The sequence below is a fragment of the Ranitomeya imitator genome, chromosome 5 (genome assembly GCF_032444005.1).
Source record: "Ranitomeya imitator isolate aRanImi1 chromosome 5, aRanImi1.pri, whole genome shotgun sequence".
Taxonomy (NCBI): Eukaryota; Metazoa; Chordata; class Amphibia; order Anura; family Dendrobatidae; genus Ranitomeya; species Ranitomeya imitator.
Genome location: NC_091286.1, coordinates 72,174,043 through 72,200,279, shown reverse-complemented (window position 1 = coordinate 72,200,279; position 26,237 = coordinate 72,174,043). Strand labels below are relative to the sequence as shown.

At 43.7% G+C, this 26,237-nt stretch overlaps 1 protein-coding gene across 1 annotated transcript in view; it reads left to right on the top strand.

Annotated features, from left to right (window-relative positions):
* SLX4IP (SLX4 interacting protein) overlaps window positions 1-26,237 on the top strand; it is a 197,831-nt gene that overhangs the window by 60,504 nt on the left and 111,090 nt on the right. Inside the window, exons 3-4 of the mRNA XM_069767899.1 lie at window positions 667-756; window positions 11,242-11,365. Of these exons, the coding sequence (XP_069624000.1) occupies window positions 667-756; window positions 11,242-11,365 (214 nt within the window). The remainder of the gene's footprint in view (window positions 1-666; window positions 757-11,241; window positions 11,366-26,237) is intronic.

Below are 26,237 nucleotides of genomic sequence, written 5' to 3'. Positions count from 1 at the left end.
AAGCCCTTACAATGAGTCCATATTGTCCTTCACTCACTGATCCCCCTCCTCCACTGGCGCCGTTCCAGCACTGATGGCGCTGGGACATGCGTGACGTTGCTGTGCCACGTGAGCCCTTGCAGCCAATTGGCAGACACTATTGGGCTGCTGTGATCTCATTTCTCTTGCTGCTGATTGGCTGCCAGGCTCACATGGTATAACAATGTAGACCTAAGAAGATGTAATAATGAGCTCTAGTTGTGCTGCCTTAAGAAAATGTAATAAAAAGTGAATAAAATGTAATAAATCCAATATTCAGATGGAATATTTCCTGGGATGTTTAGATTTCTAAGTTTAATTTTACTTAATATATTTTTGTGTTGCCAAATGCCGAACCAAGGATCATCTGCCCACATGGACCCGTGACCCCACACGTGCCGGCGGGCACTACACGCTTGGTTAATGGGTTTTCTCATTGCCCCTTAATTTTATGGGTTTAATTGACAAGTCGGAGCAATGGTCACTAAACAAGTGAGGTAGCGCTTCCAGCGGTGGGTCAAGTAATCCTGTAATTTGATGTGCTCCTCCTGGGGCGGGAGTTTGGTGGGGCTGGAGATGGTGGCTTCCTCTTTGTGTGCCGTACATACGCCTTACAACATCCTAAGGATTTCATCTTTTGTCTTGCAGTGTGGGAACTTTGCTGTTCTGGTGGATCTTCATGTTTTGCCTCAAGGCACCAGTAAAGACTCCAGCTGGTTTTCTGACCATGAGAAGGAGGTACAACAAAACCATTCCTACTTCAAAAGCCCGTAGCTGCGGGGAAGAAATTGGGCTGGCCTGATCTGCTCAGATCTTATTTTCATTGTTATGCTGAGACTACTGTGAATTATAACTAACCTTTAACAGCTCCGAGGGGACTATTAGACATGTGTTCTGTTTCCCTTCATTTCATGACTTTTCTCTACTTTATACTTTTTCATTCTGCCCTTTTCTTATAAGTGCGTTATTCCTCTGTCTGGGTTATACTGGCTGATTTGTTAAGCTGCTGTGTAGCTCATGTAGAAATAATGTAATTATAGGTCAAATCTTCCTTATTTAATTTTATACATATTTTTAGGAATAATTAAAAAAAAAAAAAAAACTACCAAGGTTTGATCAAATCGCCATTTAATAGCATTCCCATCTCCAAGATCCTATCCCAGCATGTAGTAGGTGTAATAACAATACTATTGGCAAATACCTCCAATTACAAATGTAGTATAGTTCTTCTGATTAACTACGTCACTTACTCCGTGTGCAGGGCAGTTCAGTACCTTAGATATCCATTATTACGACCACTAACTGTCACTATATGAGTGGTCGTAATCATGGAAACCTAAGTAATGCCCTGCACATGAAGTAAGAGACATAGCAAATCAAAAGAACTAGACTACATTTCTAATTGGATGTACTTGCTAATGTTATTATTATTATTACATATTGGGATAGGATTCTGATGAGGTGATTATCCCTTTAAGTTTGATTATAAGTGAATTAAGACTTTTTTTTTACAGGGAACCTGTCCCATTCCGAAGTGCTATTTACCTACTGATATAATGGTAATATATAGGTAAATAGTGTTAAAACCATTCCTGGCAGCCTTACCGGAGCAGCGTCTACAGGAAGAAAATGAACTTATATCCTCACTGCAGCCGCTTGGTTCCAGTCATAGGGGCGGAGCAGGGAGCGGTTACAGTCACCACAGCTGTAATCACTCCCCAGGACTGTGATTGACAGACTGCTCTGCAGCGCATGTGTGCTGTTTGTGTGTGCAGAGCAGGCTGTCAATCAATGTGCTGGGGCGGGATTACAGCTGCGGTGACTGTAACCGCTCCCTGCTCCGCCCCTATGACTGTAAGCGAATGGCCACAGAGAGTATATAAAATCATTTTCTCCCTAAAGCCGGACTGTAAGTCAAGCAGGATTTTTAGCGCTATTTACCTATAGCTGCAGGTCATGTAGTGTTTTGGGACATGACCGGTTCCATGTAAAGTAGCTATGTCACTTAATATTAAAATATAAACTGCATACATTTAGTAAATAGATCACCTAAACCTGGTGAGGCCAGTACACTTACTCTGAAAATCTCTTTCATAACAACAAAGCTAGGGCTGAACTTATAATATGCACATTTCAATATCAGACAGGAGACGGATTATGCAGCCTTTGTGCAGTGGAGTTTGAAAATAAGTATAACCGCTTCATCAAGTCTATTTAATAATGTGCACAGTTTGCACTGGGAATTCTGGTAACAAATACGCTTTAAGTTTCTATAGAAGCCACTGTTTTATATCCATATTGTATTTCAAAAACCTGACCTGCACATCCAAACATAGACTAAGTGTGAACAGGTGCTGAACCCAGAGTCGCCAACTCGTATATAGTTAAGTAAATAAGGCAGCACACTGCAGCGCCAAAACATGTAAACTTGAAAACACGAAATTTGAACTGCATTACTGCACTAGAAATATGAAAAATGAGAGCTTTTAGCGCATAAAAATGGCCAATTTTATGTGTACCTGGTAGCCTCTTTACGGCATCTCTCTTATACCAGGTCCTACGCTTGCCTTACCTCGCTGAGAATATACGTCTCCATCTGAATGGGTACATGTGAAACCTCTTCTTAGACCAAAATTCTCTCTCTCTGTGGAGGGGCTCTCATTTTTCATATTTCTAGTGCAGTAATGCAGTTCAAATTTCGTGTTTTCAAGTTTGCATGTTTTGGCGCTGCAGTGTGCTGCCCTATTTACTTAACTATATACGAGTTGGCGACTCTGGGTTCAGCACCTGTTCACACTTAGTCTATGTTTGGATGTGCAGGTCAGGTTTTTGAAATGTATTCTCTAGCCTTCTGATCGTGCACTCCGCCTCCTAGCTTCAGGTGTTTTAATTACAGCAGGTCCAATACCCCTCCATAGAGAGAGAGAATTTTGGTCTAAGAAGAGGTTTCACATGTACCCATTCAGATGGAGACGTTTATTCTCAGCGAGGTAAGGCAAGCGTAGGACCTGGTATAAGAGAGATGCCGTAAAGAGGCTACCAGGTACACATACAATTGGCCATTTTTATGCGCTAAAAGCTCTCATTTTTCATATTTCTAGTGCAGTAATGCAGTTCAAATTTCGTATTTTCAAGTTTGCATGTTTTAGCGCTGCAGTGTGCTGCCTTATTTATATCCATATTGTGTCATCTGTAAAAAAAAAAAAATTATAGATATGAAAAGTAGTTCCCTACTGGATTGCTGCTGAAATCATAATTTGAAATCCCCGACAACACAAATTTTTTTTTCTCCATTTGAGATGTTAAAGGGATCCTGTCATCAGGATAGTAGACCCCTAACTAAAGGCATTTGTGTTAAGGCCCTTTAATGCTTATTACATCCATACGTTGCTTGCAAGATTTTATTTGGAAGCTGTAAAGAAATTCAACTTTTAAGTTTTAATCACAAGTGCAAGGGGCAGACACTGCACTTCAAGCTCTCCTGCCCCCTCCCCATTTCCCCAGTCTCCTGTGGACGGGTCCTTCTTCTCTCTGTGCCCTGCATTCCCTGGGGAGGGCACGTCCTTCTGCTCTCTGTGCCCGGCATTCCCTGGGGAGGGCACATCCTTCTTCTCTCTGTGCCCGACATTCCCTAGGGAGGGCACGTCCTTCTTCTCTCTGTGCCCGGCATTCCCTGGGGAGGGCACGTCCTTCTTCTCTCTGTGCCTGCCATTCCCTTGGGGAGGACAGGTCCTTCTCTCTGTTCCCTACATTCCCTGGGGAGGACAGGTCCTTCTTCTCTCTGTTCCCTACATTCCCTGGGGAGGACAGGTCCTTCTCTATGTTCCCTACATTCCCTGGGGAGGACAGGTCCTTCTTCTCTCTGTTCCCTACATTCCCTAGGGAGGACAGGTCCTTCTCTCTGTTCCCTACATTCCCTGGGGAGGACAGGTCCTTCTTCTCTCTGTTCCCTACATTCCCTGGGGAGGACAGGTCCTTCTTCTCTGTGCCCTGCATTCCCTAGGGAGGACAGGTCCTTCTTCTCTGTGCCCTGTATTCCCTGGGGAGGGCACGTCCTTCTTCTCTCTGTGCCCAGCATTCCCTGGGGAGGGCACGTCCTTCTTCTCTCTGTGCCCGGCATTCCCTGGGGAGGACAGGTCCTTCTTCTTTCTGTTCCCCACATTCCCTAGGGAGGACAGGTCCTTCTTCTCTGTGCCCTGCATTCCCTGGGGAGGACAGGTGCTTCTCTGTGCCTTGCATTCCCTGGGGAGGACAGGTCTTTCTTGTCTGTGCCCTGCATTCCCTGGGCAGGACAGGTCCTTCTTCTCTCTGTGCACTGCATTCCCTGGGAAGGACAGGTCCTTCTTCTCTCTGTTCCCTACATTCCCTGGGGAGGACAGGTCCTTCTCTCTGTTCCCTACATTCCCTGGGGAGGACAGGTCCTTCTTCTCTCTGTACCCTGCAATTCCCTTGGTAGGATGGGTCTTTCTTCTTACTGTGACCTGCATTCCCTGGGGAGGACAGGTCCTTCTTTTTTCAAAAATTCTGCCTGGGTATGTAAGTCCTTTTTTCCCCGTGCCCTGCATTCCATTTGGAAGACAGTAGATTTTGAAATAATAATAATTTCCACAATTGGATGTGATTACATATAATGTTCCTGTGCTGAGATAATCTTATAAATGTGCCCCTGCTGTGTACTGTGTACAGGGACATGGTCTGATCATAGCACAGCTCCTGGGCAGGGGGGAAGCCAAAGAGTATACAGACAGTACAGAAGGGGATTTTTCTGTGAGGTAAAACATTTTTTAAAAATGAAATGTTTTACCTCACGAAAATAATCAGCTGTGATCCCCTTCTGTACTGTCTGTATACTCTTTGGCTTCCCCCCTGCCCAGGAGCTGTGCTATGATCAGACCATGTCCCTGTACGGTCAAACACGGCCATTACACAGTACACAGCAGGGGCACATTTATAAGATTATCTCATCAAAGGAACATTTTTTTAAAAACGCATCCAATTGAGGAAATTATTCTTATTATTCATATTTAGAATTGAGAGTCCTCTTGAGGACTCTCAATTCTAAATATTTTTCTATCTACTGGCTAACACGGTACCAAGATATATTTTTTCCTGTATCTTATTATTCAAAGATTTATTGATGAAAATCAACTTGAAAATTAACTTTGTTAGTGGGAAAACCCCTCTAAGGCACAAAACAAACAAAGCAAAGTCTTGGAGTGCACTCTGCACAGCAAACCCCAGCCATCTTTGGCTACTTTCACACATCAGGTTTTCAGTGTCAGGCTAAATCCGGCTAATTTTCAAAAAAACGGATCAGGCAAATGTTGCCGCCGGATCAGGTTTTTTTTTTACCATAGACTTGTATTAGTTCCGGATTGCAGCGGATGACATTGCGTTTCATCCGGTTTTCGCCGGATCCGGCAAATCTGCTGCTTTCGGATTCTTGAAAAAACATCCATAGCAACGTTTTTTGTCTCCGGCGAAAAAGCCTGAAGCACCGGATTCGGCGCTTCCGGCTGTTTGCTAGAATGGAAGCCTATGGGTTCCACATCCGGAAAAAGGCGGATCCGGCGGCCTGATCCGGTTTTTTAAACTGAGCATGCTCCAAAAATTTTTTTATCCAATAATCTAGATAGGCTAACCGGATCCATAAAAAAAACGGATCCGTCGCATCAGTTTTTCACAATCTGCGCCGGATCTAGTTTTTCCAACATTCGCCAGATTTAGCCTGACACTGAAAACCTGATGTGTGAAAGTAGCCTTACAATGTGTCTGCAGCCTGGAGCACAGACAGGTGCTGAGAACGGTGTATGAGAAGATGACTTCTTGGGATAGGGAAGAAGGTCATAGTACTCCGTGGCTAATCTAGACATGAAATCAGCCATTTCGAGGGATATTTGTCGTCTTGCCTCCAGCTGTCTCCTGAGTCTCGTAATTCCATGGACCTCATAATCCGTATTAAACTGTCAATTTGTCTGAGATAAGACGAGGCGTTCGGAGCTGTCGGCTAATTACGAGCCTTACACAGGTGCACAGTTTTCCTACAATTTGTCGTCTTTTATTGGTTTTAAGGGAATTAGCAAACACTTTTACTGAATGTAGGATTTGTTCATGTTTTATGATTAGGTGCTAAAGTCCTTTCAATGTCTACCGCAAACTCTTATTTTGACCCTACGATGACAAGAGCACCAGTAACAAAGTCTTCCGTGGCTTTATAATGGTGCTAGCCACAATAATTGGTGGTTCTTCAGACGCCGTAATATGATTTAAGAGCCGAGTAGCTCGGCCTCATCGTGTGTATTGCCCATTGGGACAACCGAAAAAAGTCTTCATATGGAATGATAATTCAAGAAATATGGAACGAAGAATCCTGCAGACTGTGTCATCGGAATAAAGCCGGACCTTCTACAAGATGAACAAATGATCGTGTGTTTTCAGAAGAGCCTTTCAGAAAGAGATTTACGATACTTGCAATGAAAATTATTCAGCCCCCCATTCCAAATTAGGTTTATTACTAAAATATACAAACATTTTGCTATTTGTAATAAACCAATGAATCAAGAACCATCTAAATATCAAAACGCAACGAATATAAGAAGGGTCTTCTCCCAATCCAACACCTAATGTCACTTTTAATGACTGCAGCAGTTTCCGAATTGTTCGCCCCCTTCATGACCTCAACTTCACTAATTTTCTCAGATTTTTATGCTCCTTCTTCAAACACCGCCAAAGATTTACATGGAAGCTGAAGGGGAAAATCTTGTCAACTAGAGATGAGCAGATAGAGCAAAATTAGAATTTGCCTGCTTATGTATTATTTTTTCTTCTGGGAATTATGATTCTTTGATAAGTTAATGTCCCTTATTCTTTTCAAGGATTCCGGATCCCATAACATAATAAATGTAATATGTAAAAAATAAAATAATACGGATACGAATACTCAATTCACAGCTCACCTCTCCAGCTCATCCATGTCACTGTACAGTCCTCAGCGCATCTTCTGATCGTCTGTTCTCGTGCTGAAATCCCCTAGCTTCACTCAGCTGTAAGGAGTTTTACACTTTAAGAAAAGAAGACCTCAATTTTTTTTTATATACAGTATGGGACATAAATAATAGACCTGCTATTTGCCCTTTTCGACACTCCACTGCTGATCCAGTCTCAGTGGCTTGGCTGCAGCGGTGATGTCACGTCAAGAGATTTCATCACCACTGTAGCCAATCACTGAATTCAGAAGCTGTGTCAATATAGACAGCACTAGCCATCGAGGTCAGTGATTGGCTGCAGTAGTGAGTTAAATTTTGTTTAGATGGCACCAGGGAAGGGGATTTGTGTTCAAATATATAGCTCAGTTTGTTGTGTTAAATATACACTACCGTTCAATAGTTTAGGCTAGGTTCACATTACGTTAGGGCAGTCCGCTTAGCGCATAGCGCTACAGACTGCGCTAACGCAATGTCCCAAATGGGATCGCGTTTGCCGATCCTGCTAGCGCAGATGCCCGATCTGCGCTAGCGAGGAACGGACCGCGAACGCTGCAAGCAGCGTTCAAGGTCCGTCACTCAAATGACGGCACATCGTTAGCGCACGCCCAATGTAGGCGTGCGCTAGCGATGCGTTCGCCATTACAAGCAATGGCGGCGTTAACGGACTATGTTACACCGCGTTATGCCGCGGTGTAACGTAGTCCGTTTAATGGGTTCACATAACGTAATGTGAACCTAGCCTTAGGGTCACTTAGAAATTTCCATATTTTGAAAGAAAAACACAGTTTTTTCCTATGAAGCTAACATTAAATGATTCAGAAATACACTCTATACATTGTTAATGTGGTAAATGACTATTCTGGCTGCAAATGTCTGGTTTGTAATGCAATATCTTCATAGGTGTATAGAGGCCCATTTCCAACAACCATCATTCCAGTGTTCTTATGGTACTTTGTGTTTGCTAACTGTGTTAGAAGGCTAATGGATGGTTAGAATACCCTTGAAAACCCTTGTGCAAGTATGTTAGCACAGCTGAAAACAGTTTGGCTGATTAGAGAAGCTATAAACCTGACCTTCCTTTGAGCTAGTTGATAATCTGGAGCATTACATTTGTTGGTTCTATTAAACTCTAAAAATGGCCAGAAAAGAAGAACTTTCATGTGAAACTCGACAGTCTATTCTTGTTCTTAGAAATGAAGGCTATTCCATGCGAGAAATTGCCAAGAAACTGTAGATTTCCTACAACGGTGTGTACTACTCCCTTCAGAGGAGAGCACAAACAGGCTCTAACCAGAGTAGAAACAGAAGTGAGAGGCCCAGCTGCACAACTAAGCCACAAGACAAGTACATTAGAATCTGTAGTTTGAGAAATCGATGCCTCACAGGTCCTCAACTGGCAGCTTCATTAAATAGTACACGCAAAACGCCAGTGTCAACCTCTACAGTGAAGAGGCGACTCCAGGATGCTGGCCTTCAGGGCAGAGTGGCAGAGAAAAAGCCATATCTGAGACTGGCTAATAAAAGGAAAATATTAATATGGGCAAAAGAACACAGACATTGGACAGAGGAAGTTTGGAAAAAAGTGTTATGGACAGACGAATCCAAGTTTGAGGTGTTTGGTTCACACAGAAGAACATTTGTGAGACGCAGAACAACTGAAAAGATGCTGGAAGAGTGCCTGACGCCATCTGTCAAGCATGGTGGAGGTAATGTGATGGTCTGGGGTTGCTATTGGTGCTGTTGTCCTACAACAGGACAATGACCCAAAGCACACCTTCAAATTATGCAAGAACTATTTAGGGAAGAAGCAGGCAGCTGGTATTCTGTCTGTAATGGAGTGGCCAGCGCAGTCACCGGACCTCAACCCCATTGAGCTGTTGTGGGAGCAGCTTGACCGTATGAAGGGCATTCTTTGACAAAAGCAAAGTTTGAAGGAGAAAATTATTATTTTAAATAAAAATCTTTTTTTTCGAACCTTGTCCATGTCTAGACTAGATTTTCAATTCATTTGGCAACTCATTTGACTAATAAAAGTATGAGTTTTCATGGAAAACACATGATTGTGTGGGTGACCCTAAACTTTTGAACGGTAGTGTATGTGTTTGGGATCCACTTTTCTCAAAGTGGAAAATACCTTTAAAAACCTCAGTGTGAACAGTAACCTAGTAATTGAACCAGACTTTATGGCTTTATTGGTACTGCCCCTATTAGAGTGGATATGAACCATGCAGCAGGGCTGTCGTATCTGCAGATGAAGCCCCCTAGCCAAAATCTGTCCTGATATTTAGTCATGTGAAGTGGGTTTTTCCTTTTTGCAGTTGCTTATTGTAAGTTCAGGATTCGTGCTCATTTGTATTCTCCAGTAATGAGCAGAAAGTCGGCACTTCCCAAAACGTGGAAATATTTAGGAGCAAGTACAAAACAAATATGCAGACAGGGAAAGATGAGACATATTTTCATTAAAGAGGTTGTATACTACTTTTTCATTGGTGACCTATACTTAGAATCGGTCATTAATGTCTGATTGGTTGGGGTCCGACACCCTGTGCCCCAGTCGACTAGCCGTTCTCGGCGTCCGCCGGCCAGAACTGCTTGATTGCGGAACTGCTCCATCTTCTGATAATGGCTGCGGCAGGGTACTGCACATCTGCCTCCTAATGATTTGAATGTATCGGATGTGTAGTACCCTGTTGCAGCCACCAGGGCTGTGGAGTCGGAGTTGTGGAGTCAGAGCCCATTTTGGTGGAGTCGGAGTCGATGCAATGGAAATTGAGGAGTCAGAGGTTTTGCCCTGGCGGCCACTATCAGAGGATGGATATAAATCAAGAGGACAAATGGAAGCTTATTAAAAAGGTATAAATACAAACTTTATTAACAACAATACCATATTAAAAATCCAAGCAAACCGTCACCTAATGACAGTGCAATACACACAACAAATTGCATAAGATACCAGACAAATAAGTCCACTGCACACAGATAATATACAAAACTTGAGATATACTCTATACGTTTTAAAGGTGCAGGCATAGAAATGTCCCAGGTAAATGTCCCAGCAATATAAATCCTATTAAAGGTAAGCCATACGTATAGTATATAGATAGATAAGTGACCTAACCAAAAACTAGGTGCCTCATGTCAGGCACAAAAAAGGTCAGGTAATACAGGGAAACATGAAGTACTTCCCCTTGAAAAAGCGAGGCGAACAGCGGCGAAACGCGCGTCGGGGTGTGTACAGCGGTCTACCAGCACCTAGGTGAGGCATGTTTCCCTGTATTACCTGACCTTTTTTGTGCCTGACATGAGGCACCTAGTTTTTGGTTAGGTCACTTGAGTATATCTGTCATTAGGTGACGGTTTGCTTGGATTTTTAATATGGTATTGTTGTTAATAAAGTTTGTATTTATACCTTTTTAATAAGCTTCCATTTGTCCTCTTGATTTATATCTGATTGCTATATGGAGGTATTTGTTATTGTGTGTGACTGACACCAGTCACTAAAATGAAGCTGGAAATTTTGATATTCATATCAGAGGATGGATCGGCTCCGCAGTTGTTCAGTTCCGGCAACACTGAGAATAGCTGATTGGCAGGAGTGCCGGGTGTCGGACCCAGACTGATCACTCACTGATAACGTTTCCTAAGGATAGGTAATCAATGAAAAAGTATTACATTGACCTCATACATTTTATAATTTAAAGGGGTTGTCCTGTGTCAGTCATCCCCAGAAAACAGCTGATTTCAACCAACAGATCAGTCAGGCATTTGGGAAGATGTAGTATAACCAGACAGCATTTCCAATGAGTGTCTGCCCGTCTGCTACAACAAGGCTTACATCCTCTAAACAACAGATTGTGCAGAAACGCTCTCGGTTATGGCTCCTAGAGAAGTATCCTGATATGGAAACACCCTTTATAAGATATCAATATGGCCTGGTAGGGTGTATGAACATACATTACCTTCACTGGACAATCCCTTTAAGTAATGAAACAGTGTAAAGAACTCATAAATAATATACTAAAAGCAAATATTGCAAAATACAATGCAACAGAAAGCATAAAAGTTTTAAAAATGAAACAAATAAATATATAAATGCACATTGACGTAATGACACCAACGAGCCCCATGTGTATCAGTAAAATATGTTGCCCTTACCGTGGCATTTCTTGTTTAATTCCGTGCAGCACATTACTGGTGTAAGACGTATAAATCAGACCTTTATTGATTTGCTTCTCAGGAAGTTTGTCTGTTACTCAAAGACACAATCGATACCAGAGTGACGCAGCATATTGAGAGCCGGAGGCAGCAAGGCCAAGTGAAGCACAAGGAATACACGCCAGCCAGCCCGCTCTTTCTGAAAGGTACGTGCTTGCCTTCACCTGGGTCACCGAGTACTGGAAATTGTGATTTTTATTTTTTGCAAAGTGTTTAATGCATTACATGAAATGAGAATTTAAGGACTGATGAGAAAATATGTTCAGTTACTAAATAATAGAAAATCAGAAATAAATGGACCACATTAAAGATGTCGCTGATTTTTTTCCTCTACTCCTTGTTAATTATGTGATGTATTGCAAGTCTATTAAAATACTTACCAATCGCAGTCTTCTCTGGTCTTCAGTGCTGCTCCTGTCCTCTTCTCACCCACTTGACCGGAAAATAGACTAACCGGCTCACACAGTGTTTTTTGTGTGGAGCAGAAGTCTCTCTTCTCAATGGAAGTTTTCATAGGAGGAAATGGCCTTTTCAGAAAGGAACTAGCAATCCTAAAAGTTAATATCGACCCTTTAACGAGCCTTGACACCGGACTTCGGATAAGAGCCAGAATATCAATTTGTAGACTTGTGTTTCAGGGTTGTTGCCCCTCCTCAGTGCTAAGCATGAGATCCGATTTGGATGTATTGGGGGACTCTGACTGGGGTCTAAGGGGTAACGTCTCTCCTTGTTTACAGTCATGGCCAAAAATTTTGAGAATGACACCAAAATTATATTTTCACATGATCTGCTGCCCTCTGGTTTTATTAGTGTTTGTCTGATGTTTATATCACATACAGAAATATAATTGCAATCATATTACGAGTACCAATAGGTTATATTGACAGTTAGAATGAGTTAATGCAGCAAGTCAATATTTGCAGTGTTGACCCTTCTTCTTCAAGACCTCTGCAATTCTCCCTGGCATGCTCTCAATCAACTTCTGGACCAAATCCTGACTGATAGCAGTCCATTCTTGCATAATCAATGCTTGCATTTTGCCAGAATTTGTTGGTTTTTGTTTGTCCACCCGTCTCTTGATGATTGACCACAAGTTCACAATGGGATTAAGATCTGGGGAGTTTCCAGGCCATGGACCCAAAATCTCTATGTTCTGTTCCATGAGCCATTTAGTTATCGCCTTTGCTTTATGGCAAGGTGCTCCATCATGCTGGAAAAGGCATTGTTGGGCGCCAAACTGCTCTTGGACGGTTGGGAGAAGTTGCTCTTGGAGGACATTCTGGTACCATTCTTTATTCATGGCTGTGTTTTTAGGCAAGACTGTGAGTGAGCCGATTCCCTTGGCTGAGAAGCAACCCCACACATGAATGGTTTCAGGATGCTTTACAGTTGGCATGAGACAAGATTGGTGGTAGCGCTCACCTCTTCTCCGAATAAGCTGTTTTCCAGATGTCCCAAACAATCGAAAAGGGGATTCATCAGAGAAAATGACTTTGCCCTAGTCCTCAGCAGTCCACCCCCTGTACCTTTTGCAGAATATCAGTCGGTCCCTGATGTTTTTTCTGGAGAGAAGTGGCTTCTTTGCTGCCCTCCTTGAAACCAGGCCTTGCTCAAAGAGTCTCCGCCTCACAGTGCATGCAGAAGCACTCACACCAACCTGCTGCCATTCCTGAGCAAGCTCAGCACTGTTGGTAGTCCGATCCCGCAGCTGAAACAGTTTTAAGATACGGTCCTGGCGCTTGCTGGTCTTTCTTGGGCGCCCTGGAGCCTTTTTGACAACAATGGAAGCTCTCTCCTTGAAGTTCTTGATGATGCGATAGATTGTTGACTGAGGTGCAATCTTTGTAGCTGCGATACTCTTCCCTGTTAGGCCATTTTTGTGCAGTGCAATGATGGCTGCACGTGTTTCTTTAGAGATAACCATGGTTAACTGAAGAGAAACAATGATACCAAGCACCAGCCTCCTTTTAAAGTGTCCAGTGATGTCATTCTTACTTAATCATGACTGATTGATCGCCAGCCCTGTCCTCATCAACACCCACACCTGTGTTAATGGATCAATCGCTAAAACGATGTTAGCTGCTCCTTTTAAGGCAGGACTGCAATGATGTTGAAATGTGTTATGGGGGTTAAAGTTCATTTTCTGGGCAAATATTGACTTTGCAAGTACAGTAATTGCTGTTAAGCTGATCACTCTGACATTCAGGAGTATATGCAAATTGCCATTAGAAAAAATGAAGCAGTAGACTTTGGAGAAATTAATATTTGTCTCATTCTCAAAATTTTTGTCCATGACTGTAGAATGACAGAGTAAGGAGACTTATAAGACGTGTGATGCTCCTCCTCCACTTCCTCCTTGTATATTTAATGTCCCATAGGAGCATTGCATGGTTCATGAGTCTTCCTGCCCTAGCATGTCACTCTTCACAATGACAAACGTTACCCCTTAGGTCCCAGTTTGCATAGGCTAACATGGGAAAATAAGTATCGCTCCACCCAGTGTTACCTAGCAAAGCTGTGGAGCGGTCATGTGGGCCAGAAGAGGACCAGAGCAATGCTGGCAACCGGGAAGATGGAGATTGGTGAGTATTTGAATAAGTTTGCACTACCTCACATACCTAATTAGGAAAGTTTTTAGTGGGAAAAAAAATACTGAGAATTCTTCTTTACGGATTATTGGTCAAGATAAGAAATATTATAGCGATGACTGACACCAGGAAAACAACTTGGAATATAATTGCATAAAATACGAAGCGTGCCTGCCAGGCAAATCGAATCATGAGATGCAATAAAAGGGGCTACAAGGGCCACAACCTGTTTGAAGCATTGCGCCATTATGTATCGAGTGGGAACCTGCCCCCACCAAATCATTCATTTGACCGTATAGCCCTTTAAAAGATGAGCCATTATCCCTCTATGACCCCAAAGCACTGCACTTGCAGCGAGAAAGCGTGTTTTGAAGCTGTCTGGAAGTGCATTTAGTGTGACGATGCACTTAAAGCTTCTCAGCTTTGTATTCGCAAACTAACCGCGACCCTGATTGACAAGTTAGTGGTTGTGCAGCAGAGCACATGAGCTGTCAATCAGTCAGGGCTGGGTGCTGGTAGGTGGGGAATACAATGTGAGGCTGAGAAGCTAAAAGTGCACCGTCACACCCAAATGCACTACCAGACACAACTTCAAAAAGCAAATTCTCATTGCTGGAGTACCACTTCCGGGGCATATTTTTTCCTATTGGAAGAGGGTCATATGACACATCAAACTTATTGAGAATTTCACAAGAAAAACAATGATGTGCTTGATTTTACCGTAACTTTATTCTTTCATGAGTTATTTCCATATGAGTGTATCCATATAAATGGCCCACTACAGTAGATTTTTTTTTCCTTATACTTTGTTAAAAAAAAAAAAATGTATGTAAATAAGTCACTATGTAAAAAAAAAAAATCTTTACACTAAAGTATGTACTGTTATTGGTGTAATATCTGGGAGATTTCGAAGTACAGTAAAGTGCCTTGTGTGAGCGAGGGAGGTCCTGAATACGGCCTGATGATCCTCTGTAATATATGCGTCATTTTCCCAGTAAATTCTAATCACTTCAGCTGCTCTTAAGAAAGGAATATTTTCTTATATTATTGCAACTTTTTCTATTTCTATGGTCTTTTGCATTAAGTGTCTTATGAAACTACAGAGAAAATAAAACCTTCCCACGTATGTGGGTACGAGAAGGCGTTTTTCCTAGAAAAGCTAAATGTTAATGTGAGAAACACAATTAATTATTCACGGTGGATATTTGAGGGGAAGAATATTTTTTTTCCCACATTTTCTACAATTGCACAATATTCTGATTCATATAAATACATTATTGTTCTCACATAGATGCACGGCTATTTATGTCAAGATCTTAGTCTGTTGTCTCGTTTTGTGCTGAAAACAGCAGATAGTAATTTTAGATTTAGTAAAAAAAAAAGAAAAGCTGGGATTAGAAATGTGACAACCATTCTCATACTCGGAGTCCTACATTACTGTTGTTGTTAGAATCGTTTTGGCATCACACTGGGCCATATTATATACAGTGGGGAATATACCGTAAGTATTTGATACGCTGCTGATTTTGCAAGTTTTCCCACCTACCAAGAATGGAGAGGTCTGTCATTTTTATTGTAAGTACACTTCAACCGTGAGAGACTGAATCCAGAAAATCACATTGTTTGATTTTTACATACTGTAATTGAATTGCATTTTATTGCATGAAATAAGTATTTGATCACCTACAAACCAGCAAGAATTCTGGCCCTCACAGACCTGTTAGTTTTTCTTTAAGAAGCCCTCCTACTCTACAGTCGTACCTGTATTAATTGCCCGTTTGATCTCCTTACCTGTATGAAAGACACCTGTCCATAGACTGCACAAATCACACTCCAAGCTCTCCAACATGGCCAAGACGAAAGAGCTGTGTAAGGACACCTGGGACGAAATTGTATACATGCACATGGCTGGAAGGGCTACAGGACAATAGTCAAGCAGCTTGGAGAGAAGAAACAACTGTTGGCACAATTATTAGAAAATGGAAGAAAAACAAGATCACTTTCACTCTTCCTTGGTCTGGGGCTCCATGCAAGTTCTCGCCTCGTGGGGTAAAGATGATTTTGAGAAAGGTCAGGAATCAGCCCAGAACTATACGGGAGGACCTGGTCAATGACCTGAGGAGAGATGGGACTATAGTCTCAAACATTACAGTGAGTAGCACACTACGCTGTCATGGATTAAAATCCTGCAGGGCACACAAGGTCCCCCTTCTTACACCAGCACATGTCCAAGCCCGTTTAAAGTTCGCCAATGACCATCTGGATGCTCCAGAGGAGGCATGGGAGAAGGTCATGTGGTCAGATGAGACCAAAATAGAACTTTTTGATATCAACTCCACTCGCCGTATTTGGAGGAATAAGAAGGATGAGTACAACCCCTGGAACACTGTGCCAACATGGTGAAACATGGTGAGGGAAACATCATACTTTGGAACTGCTTTTCTGCAAAGGGGACAGGACGACTTCACCTTGTTGAAGGGAGGATGGATGGGGTCATGTATCGTAAGATTTTTGCCAACAGCATCCTTCCCTCAGTAAGATCATTGAAGATGGGTTGTGGCTGGGTCTTCCAGTGTGACAATGACCCAAAACACACAGCCAGGGCAACTAAGAAGTGGCTCCGCAATAAGCATTTCAAGGTACTAGAGTGGCCTAGACAGTCTCCAGACCTGAACTCAATAGAAAATCTTTGGAGGGAGCTGAAACTCAATGTTGCCCAGTGACAGCCCAGAAACCTGAAAGATTTGGAGATGATCTATATGGAGCAGTGTGCCAAAATCGCTGTTGCAGGGTTTGCAAACTTGGTCAAGAACTACAGGAAATGTCTGACGTCTGTAATTGAAAACAAAGTTTTCTGTACCAAATATAAGGTTGTGTTTTTCATTTGTATCAAATACTTATTTCATGCCATAAAGTGGGATCCATGAAGTATCGTTTCTCCTTGCGGAGAGTGACATGTTAAGCATGTCGAGGTGAGGAGACTTAGTCGCAATCCTTCTCTGGGAAATATGCAAATTGTCTCTTCAGAGAGGAAGAGGACTAGAACTTCTCTTGCCACCTATTGGAAGTAGAAATCCTAACAGTCAATATCGACCCTTTAATGAGCTTTGTCACATGACTTAGGATAAAACCCAAACCAGAATCTCAATTTGCAGACACTGTGTTTCAGTGTACTGCCCCTCGTCAGTGCAAAGTGGAGATCTAGTTTGGCTGATTGAGAGGCGTCTGACCGGGATCCAAGAAGTATTGTTTCTCTTTGCGGAGAGTCACTACTCAGGCCCCCGCCACTCGGCGCCCAGCGAGAGTGGTGAGTGTCTTTTTTTTTTTTTTTTTAACCCCTTCGCGCCATGCGCCGTACTAGTACTGCGCTGCCGGCACTGCATAAGTGCCAGCCGCAGTACTAGTACGGCGCCGCCATTTTCCGGTCACCGCGCGGCATCGCGCGGTGATCGGGTTCCGGTGTCTGCTGTTCCTGACAGCAGACAATCCCTGCACGCAGCCCCAGGTGCCTGCACCGCCCCCCCGCATCAGCGATCGCTGTGATTGGCTGGTCAATTCTGACCAGCCAATCACAGCGATGTGACAATAAAGTTTCAAAAAAAAAAAAAATGTGACAGGCTGTGATTGATGCTGTGTGACGTCGCACCAATCACAGCCGTCACTGTAGGTGGGGTGATCGCCACATCACCTCACCTGATTAACCCCTATGGCGCTGATTGGCTGAACAATAGCTTCTAGCCAATCAGCGCCAAAGGGGTTAATTTAAAATACCGATCACCGCCCTGCACGCCATCTTTCTCTCAGATTTGGCGTGCAGAGCGGTGGTCTAAGCCCCTCTGTGTCACCTTAGTGAAGGAATCCATTGGTGGCCAGTGCGATCCTCCCTGGGATCTCCTGCCTCCAGCTTGTGCTCCTGCTTCAGCTTGTGCTCCGTGCTGTGTGCTCTCTGCTGCCATCTGCCTGCTGTGTGACTCCTGTGATCACAGCAGCAGCAGCACCTCCCCCACCCCTTTCCCATCCCCCCATCCCTGTTCCAGTACCCCCTCCCTCCCCCACCCTCCAATTGAAATTTTTTGCGCACTTTTTTTGCGCTTTTTTTCCTGTGCGCGGCGTCCCGCGCAGAGCATTCGTGCTCTTCCTGTGTCCGCAGCGCTCTGATCAGTATCGCTGCTGATCAGAGACTGCGCCACAGGACTTTTTTTTTTAGGTTAGTTAGTGTAGCGGACATTGCAGTCTAAGCGACGTCCGTTTTTTTTTTTTTTTTAGAAAAAAAATTGTAGTTAGCACAGTGTAGTTTTAGACGTAACAAGGTAGCGTAGCCGGCGTCAGTGTTTGGTGACGTCCCTCCATCCCTGTTCAAGTACCCCCCTCCAATTCAATTTTTTGCGCACTTTTTTGCGCTTTTTTTCCTGTGCGCGGCGTCCCGCGCAGAGCATTCATGCTCTTCCTGTGTCTGCAGCGCTCTGATCAGTATCGCTGCTGATCAGAGACTGCGCCACAGGACTTTTTTTTTTTAGTTAGTGTAGCGGACATTGCAGTCTAAGCAACGTCCGATTTTTTTTTTTCTTTTACAAAAATATAATAGTAGTTAGTACAGTGTAGTCTTGTACAGTGTAGTCTTGTACAGAGTAGTTTAGTGGTAGCGTGTTAGTGTAGCCAGCGTCACAGCGTTAGTGACGACCGATCATCTTTTAGAAGAAAAAAAAATCGTACTGAGTTTTATAGGTAGGGAGGTAGCGTCTTGTGCATAAAAAAAATCTGCTATCGCCGGATTATCTCTAGTGCATTAGGGGAGCGTACGTCACAGTGTTAGTGGCGTTCGCTTTTCTTTTGTAAAAAAAATATTTAGTTGCGTAGGGTAAATTTATACTTTTTTTTTTATACAAACTTATTTTTTTACATTGATTTTTCTTTTCATCTTTTTTTCTTGTTTCTTCTACATTTTTTCTCACTACTTGTTTTTTCTCTCTGATTGGTTTTAATAAAGAGTACCCTATACACAAGCCCCACACATTACACGTGTAAAAGCACCACTTACACACACACCCAGGGTTTGGGAAAAAAAAAATGGCCCATTCGTCAACAAGGCGCTATTCACCAGAGGAGGCTTACGCCATCCTTGCGTCCGACACGGATTCAGCCAGTGAGGAAGATCCCACATTCCTCTATTCCTCCTCCTCCTCCTCCTCCTCCTCATCTGGTGAGGAAAGACCCCTAACACGGCGCCGTAGGACCCAGGCAACTCCTGCAGCAATCGATCCCGTATGGATTGCACCCCCGGAAAATTTTCAGCCCGTCATTCCGGATTTCAGCAGCAGCTCAGGAATCCAGTTTGACACGACTGGCCTCACTGAAATTGACTTCTTCAAATTCTTTTTCAGTGATGAAATAATAAATATTATGGTGACCCAGACGAACCTGTATGCCCAACAATTTTTTACCCAAAATCCCACGTCATCTTATGCCAGATGGACCCCCGTAAATGCAGCAGAGATGATGACATTTTGGGGAATTGTGCTGCATATGGGCCTAATCAAAAAGCCAAAGCTTCGGCAATACTGGAGTACTGACATTCTCTACAGTACACCGGTATTTCGCATGGCCATGAAAAGGACACGATTTGAAGCGATCCAAAAATTTTTGCATTTCAGTGATAATGCGCAGTGTCCTCCCCGAGACGATCCAAACTTTGATCGTCTATATAAAATTCGTCCAGTGGTTGAACTCTTCAGCAGAAAATTTGCTGAGGCGTACACACCCCAGAGGGACATCGCTATTGATGAATCTCTCGTTCATTTCAAAGGGAGGCTAAAATTCCGACAGTACCTGCCCAGTAAGAGGTCCAGGTACGGAATAAAGCTGTACAAACTGTGCGAGAGTACCTCAGGGTACACCCACAGATTTAGGGTCTACGAGGGTAAGGACACCCAGATTAACCCCCCTGAATGCCCCCCCCATCCTGGGGGTGAGTGGGAAAATTGTGTGGGAATTGCTGCACCCACTGCTGGATAAGGGTTATCACCTTTATATTGACAACTTTTACACCAGCATCCCACTCTTCAAGGCCCTCTCTGCCAGAGGTACAGCTGCATGTGGCACCGTGCGAAAAAATCAGCGAGGCCTCCCTAAGCCGCTAATTGGGCAAACGCTGAGAAAAGGGGAAAGCAGAGCCAAATGCAGCGACAACATGCTGGTGGTCAAGTATAAGGACAAAAGGGATGTCCTTATCCTGACCACCATACACCGTGACAACAGCACCCTTGTCACTGTTCGTGGGACCACAACACAAGTCCCAAAGCCAGATTGTATCCTGGATTACAATCGGTACATGGGGGGTGTGGATCTCTCAGATCAGGTCCTCCAACCATACAGTGCCATGCGAAAAGCTTACGTATGGTACAAAAAATTGGCCGTGCACATTGTACAGATGGCACTGTACAATGCTTTTGTGCTGTCCCGATCTGCAGGCAATACGGGGACCTTCCTTCAGTTTCAGGAGGTAGTCATCAAGGCCCTAATGTTTGGCACTCAGAGAGGTGAGGGTCCCAGTACTTCTGAATCTGATAGTGCCTGTATTGTCCAAGGTCAACATTTCCCAGGACAGGTTCCCCAAACAGCGAGGACAGGACGATCACAAAAACGGTGTAGAGTATGTTCCAAGAGGGGAATCCGAAAGGACACAATTTACCATTGTGAAACCTGCCCTGAGAAACCTGGCCTTTGCATTAAGGATTGCTTCAAAGCATACCACACGTCCACAAATTAATAAAAATTAGTTTATACCCTGTTGACACAACACACTGTGTAGTTTCCAACATGGGGTCACTTGTGGAGTGAGGCACTTGGAGGTTTACGGTGCTCACCACATATCTAAATAAATTCCTTGGTAGGTCCAGTTTTCAAAATAGGGTCACTTGTGGAGTGAGGCACTTGGAGGTTTACGGTGCTCACCACATATCTAAATAAATTCCTTGGTAGGTCCAGTTTTCAAAATGGTGTCACTTGTGGAGTGAGGCACTTGGAGGTTTACGGTGCTCACCACATATCTAAATAAATTCCTTGGGAGGTCCAGTTTTCAAAATGGTGTCACTTGTGGAGTGAGGCACTTGGAGGTTTACGGTGCTCACCACATATCTAAATAAATTCCTTGGGAGGTCCAGTTTTCAAAATGGGGTCACTTGTGGAGTGAGGCACTTGGAGGTTTACGGTGCTCACCACATATCTAAATAAATTCCTTGGGAGGTCCAGTTTTCAAAATGGGGTCACTTGTGGAGTGAGGCACTTGGAGGTTTACGGTGCTCACCACATATCTAAATAAATTCCTTGGGAGGTCCAGTTTTCAAAATGGGGTCACTTGTGAAGGATTTCCACTGTTTAGGTACATCAGGGGCTCTGCAAATGCAACGTGACGCCTGCAGACCAAGCCATCTAAGTCTGCATTCCAAATGGTGCTCCTTCCCTTCCGAGCTCTGCCATGCGCACAAACAGTGGTTTTTCCCCACATATGGGGTATCGGCGTACTCGTGAAAAATTGCACAACATTTTTTTCTTTCTATTTTGTCCTATAACCCTTGGGAAAACAAAAAAAACCTTGCTAAAGATCATTTTTGTGGAAAAAATGTGTTCTATTTTTTTTTTACGACTCATCATTATAATTTTTGGTGAGGCACTTGGAGGTTCACGGTGCTCATCACATAGCTAGATAAGTTCCTTGAAGGGTCTAGTTTCCAAAATGGGGTCACTTGTGGCGGTTTTCCACTGTTTAGGCACATCAGGGGCTCTCCAAACGGGACATGGTGTCCGATCTCAATTCCAGCCAATTTTGGTTTGAAATAGTCAAACGGCGCTCCTTCCCTTCCGAGCCCTGCCGTGCGCCCAGACAGTGGTTTTCTCCCACATATGGGGTATCAGTGTATTCAGAAGGAATTGCACAACAACTTTCGTGGTCCATTTTCTTCTTTTACCCTTGTGAAAATAAAAAAAATGTTGCTAAAAGATCATTATGTGGAAAAAAAAGTTAAATGTTATTTTTTTCCTTCCACAGTCCGTTAATTCCTGTGAAGCACCTGATGGGTTAATAAACTTCTTGAATGTGGTTTTGAGTACCTCGGGGGGTATAGTTTTTAGAATGGTGTCACTTTTGGGTATTTTAAATCCTATAAGCCTCTAAAAGTGACTTCAAATATGATGTGGTCCCTACAAAAAATGGTTTTATAAAAGTTGTTGAAAAAATGAGAAATCGCTGTTTAACTTTTAACCCTTATAACTCCCTAAGGAAAAAAAAATTGGTTCCAAAATGTTGCTGATGTAAAGTAGACATGTGGGAATTGTTATTTATTAACTAATTTGTGCGATATGAGTCTCTAATGCAAGGGTATAAAAATTCAAAGTTTGAAAATTGCAAAATTTTCAAAATTTTCGCCAAATTTCCGTTTTTTTCACAAAGAAACGAAGTTAATATCAAATAAATTTTACCACTATCATGAAGTACAATATGTCACGAGAAAACAATGTCAGAATCGCCAGGATCCGTTGAAGCGTTTCAGAGTTATTACCTCATAAAGTGACAGTGGTCAGAATTGTAAAAATTGGCCCTGTCACTTAGGTGAAAACAGGCTTCGGGGTGAAGGGGTTAATCGCAGCAGCATACTGCTATATTATGGACAGAATCAAAGCACCAAAAAGCAGTTTTTATAGTCCAAAGAGGTAGATAAAAAATATAATTTATTATTAATTGTATAGCAAACAGATTAAAGGCATAGCAGGAAAAATCACACAAAAAAGCAGCATATAGAAAGACCAGGGCAGTTGAACAGCACAGGGAGTCAATCAAATGCATAGATATCAAACCAATTCCACCAATAATAGTATATAGATCAGATGCAGTCAAAGCATATCATAGCCTACAGTGGGCTTCCATCAAAGTATATGCGCTAACACATCAGTAGAAAAGAAAAAAGATGTCACTAAAAGGGAGAATTGGTAGTAAACATACCGTCAGTGAACTCCAAACCCTGCGCCGTGCATTTAATTTGCTATACAATTAAAAATAAATTATATATTTTTTCTACCTCTTTGGACTATAAAAAATGTTTTTTGGTGCTTTGTTTCTGTCTTGTTGAATTATGCAGCTAGTCCTGCAATTGTTCATATATGTGGACACCATCTAGGGTTTTTACGTGTTTGATAATTTGTTTTGTGACCTCATTTTCCCAGGTTGCATAATATATTATCCTTTATTGCTGTTTGCTATGCTATGGAGCTTCTTATGGGGGCTATCAACCTTTATGGAGCAGCATATGGGGCATATTATGCTATGAAGCCTCTTATGGGGGGCCATCAACCTTTATGGAGCAGCATATGGGGCATATTATGCTATGGAGCTGCTTATGCATCAACCTTTATGGAGCAGGATACAGGGCATATGGATGGGAGCAGCACATGACAGATGGGGACCCAGGATGGGAGCAGCACATGACATGATGGGGGTGCAGGATGGGAGCAGCGCATGACAGGATGGGGGCGCAGGATGGGAGCAGCACATGACAGGATGGGGGCAAAGGATGAGAGCAGCACATGTTAAGATGGGGGTGCAGGATGGGTGCACCACATAATAGGATTGGGGCGCATGATGGGTGCAGCACATTACAGAATGGGGGCGCAGGATGGGAGCAGCACATGACAGGATGGGGTACGCAGGATGAGAGCAGCACATGTTAAGATGGGGACGCAGGATGGGAGCAGCACATGACAGGATGGGGGCGCAGGATGAGAGCAGCACATTACAGAATGGGGTGCAGGATGGGAGCAGCACATGACAGGATGGGGGCGCAGGATGAGAGCAGCACATGACAGGATGAGGGCTCAGGATGGGGGCAGCACATACCAGAATTGGGGTGCAGGATGGGAGCAGCACATGACAGCATGGGGGTGTGAGTCGCCCGCAGGGCAGTGGGGTACTCGGTACCGGGTCCGGTCGCAAGGGGGATGTCACGGTGGCTGCAACCCGGTCCGTGGCCCTGGGCCTCAACATTAAAGGGGAAAATGTTCAAAGTTTGTCATGACGCCACCTGTGGAGTTCAGTCAGTAGTAGGACCAACGCTGCATTCAAGGGGTCCCCTGGGGGATGTTGCGGCAGCACAGATGTTACACTTTCCACATGTGAAGCGGGGTCCCCAGGGGTCCTATGGTGTGTGGCTAAGATGATATGTGCCGGTGTATAAATAGAGGAGACAAATTGTAAGTCTTTACCTGGTTTACTGTATATTGCTGGCCACAGTCCAGGGTACCAGGCACGGATGATCGTGGTCCAGCCAGCTCAGAGGCAATAGAGAGTTCCCTTGTTCCAGTAGAGGTCCATGAGCCTTTCCAACTAGCGCTGTTAAAGGTGAGCTCCCTGCTGCCTGAAGATTCCTGCAGAGTCCTCTAATTTCCCCCTGTCCTGGGACAGGTACCTGCACGATGGGCAGCTTGAGCCGTTTTACAGGGACTCTAACATGCCCCGGGCTTCTCAGGTGCTGCTGCGTCTCAGGCATGGTGCCGGCAGTTAACGTGTAGTGTCATGCCCTCTGGTTCTGCTCTGTGTCCTAGGATCCCACAAAAGCTTCGGGCTCCCTGTTTTCGGTACTGCGCTTCAGCTCTGAGGGTGACCTGTCACAGTTCCCCTCTGAGCTCTCTTCCGCTCCTGTGCTCCTTCCCTTCTGGCTACTCCACATTCAACCCTTCCAGGTTATCTCTCCTTCCAGAGGCTGCAGCTCTCTCGTGGCTGCCAGGCCTCTCTGTCTGCACTCAATTCTACTTCAGTGTCTCTGAACAACTAACTAGCGCCTCCTCCAGGTCAGGATACATAAAGCCTAGGGAAGCTCCCCTGAATCTGGGTATTGAGCTCTCCCTTCAGGCCTGGATTCAGAATGTGTTGCATGTGTGTGCCTTACCTGGTGAAGAGAACTCCATTGCCTCTGAGCATGACATTACCGTCCCCGAAGGATAAGCAACATCACTGCAGCAACCGGTCCCCTGGGGTGCTGCAGGTGCAGGATGGGGGCGCACAAAACAGGATGAGGGCGCAGGATGGGGGCTGCACATGACAGGAAGGGGGCGAAGGATGGGAGCAGCATATAACAGGATGAGGGGGCAAGATGGTAGCAGCACATACCAGGATGGAGACCATATACCAATATAAATGCTCGCCACCCAGGCGTAGAAAGGGTTCAATAGCTAGTATACCTATAAAGAGAAAAATCAGACAAACTGAAAATGTTGCAGTGGTCTCTTAATTTTTGCCAGAGCTGTATATTTCTTAGCATGTGTTGCACACTTTATTTTTCTCCTTTTCTTGTTTAGCTGTGTACTTATCCTCATTAGTTTACTATTATTAGGGCCATAGTAATTTAAAGCGTTCTCTCCTGGTAATTTGTTTGGGTAAAGTTTATTTGTGAATGATTTCCCTAATCTTCCTGATTAGATGTGACTACATTCTCAACCATAAAGATACCGGTTGTGGGTATCTGATAAGACAAGTTCTCGTGGTGACAAAATCCGTTTCAGAACATGACTCGCGCAATCTCTCACCCCTCTGAGATCATTAAATTCAGTCTTAAGGTCCTCATGCATATTAGAGTCAGCCGAACCTGCTGATTTTGGCGCATTCGTTCTACCTTTTATTGTGTATGGTGGCCTCCCAACTCCCCCTGGTTGAAATACAAATGTAAGACCCTTTTCTCCAGTGGGAAGATAATTCTCTACCAGAATAAACACAAGATCCCTCAGTTGAGCCAAACATTTTTTTGTGTAAGGTGGAATTGGGATGGATAGATAGATAGATAGATAGATAGATAGATAGATAGATAGATAGATAGATTTCTAATATGTGTGGGGAATGATAAAGCTGTAACATGGGCAATATAGCTTTCATCTCTGGTGTCACTGTGCCACTTGGGCAGTGTTCGCGTACTTCTCCTACTGATCATTGTGATGCTGCTTTGTATATTGGGGACATGATTTTTTTGGCGCTTTCTAATGTATAAGCATTACATGATCTCCTCCTGTACTTGGATCCTCACAGACTACACCGTTCTCCTCCATACAATGGCTGCTGGTGGAGGAGCATGTTATCAGACCATCAGCCTCTTCCAATGGAAAAACAGTTTCCCATGTGAAGTGTTTTCGTAATGGAGAAAGCTGATGGACAGGCCTGGTCACCTGCTCCTCCACGAGCAGCCATTGTATGGAGAACTGTGCAGTGAGGAAGGTGGCACTAACAAGTACAGGAGAAGAACCTGTAGTTTAATGAGGAACATTTCTCCTTCTGAATGGTACGAGACGGTGTATATGGGAATTTATTTGACTCACCTACCGGTATACAGCGCCATTAACTCCATTGGGGCTCACAATCTAAGTTCCCTATCAGTTTATCTTTGGAGCGTGGCAG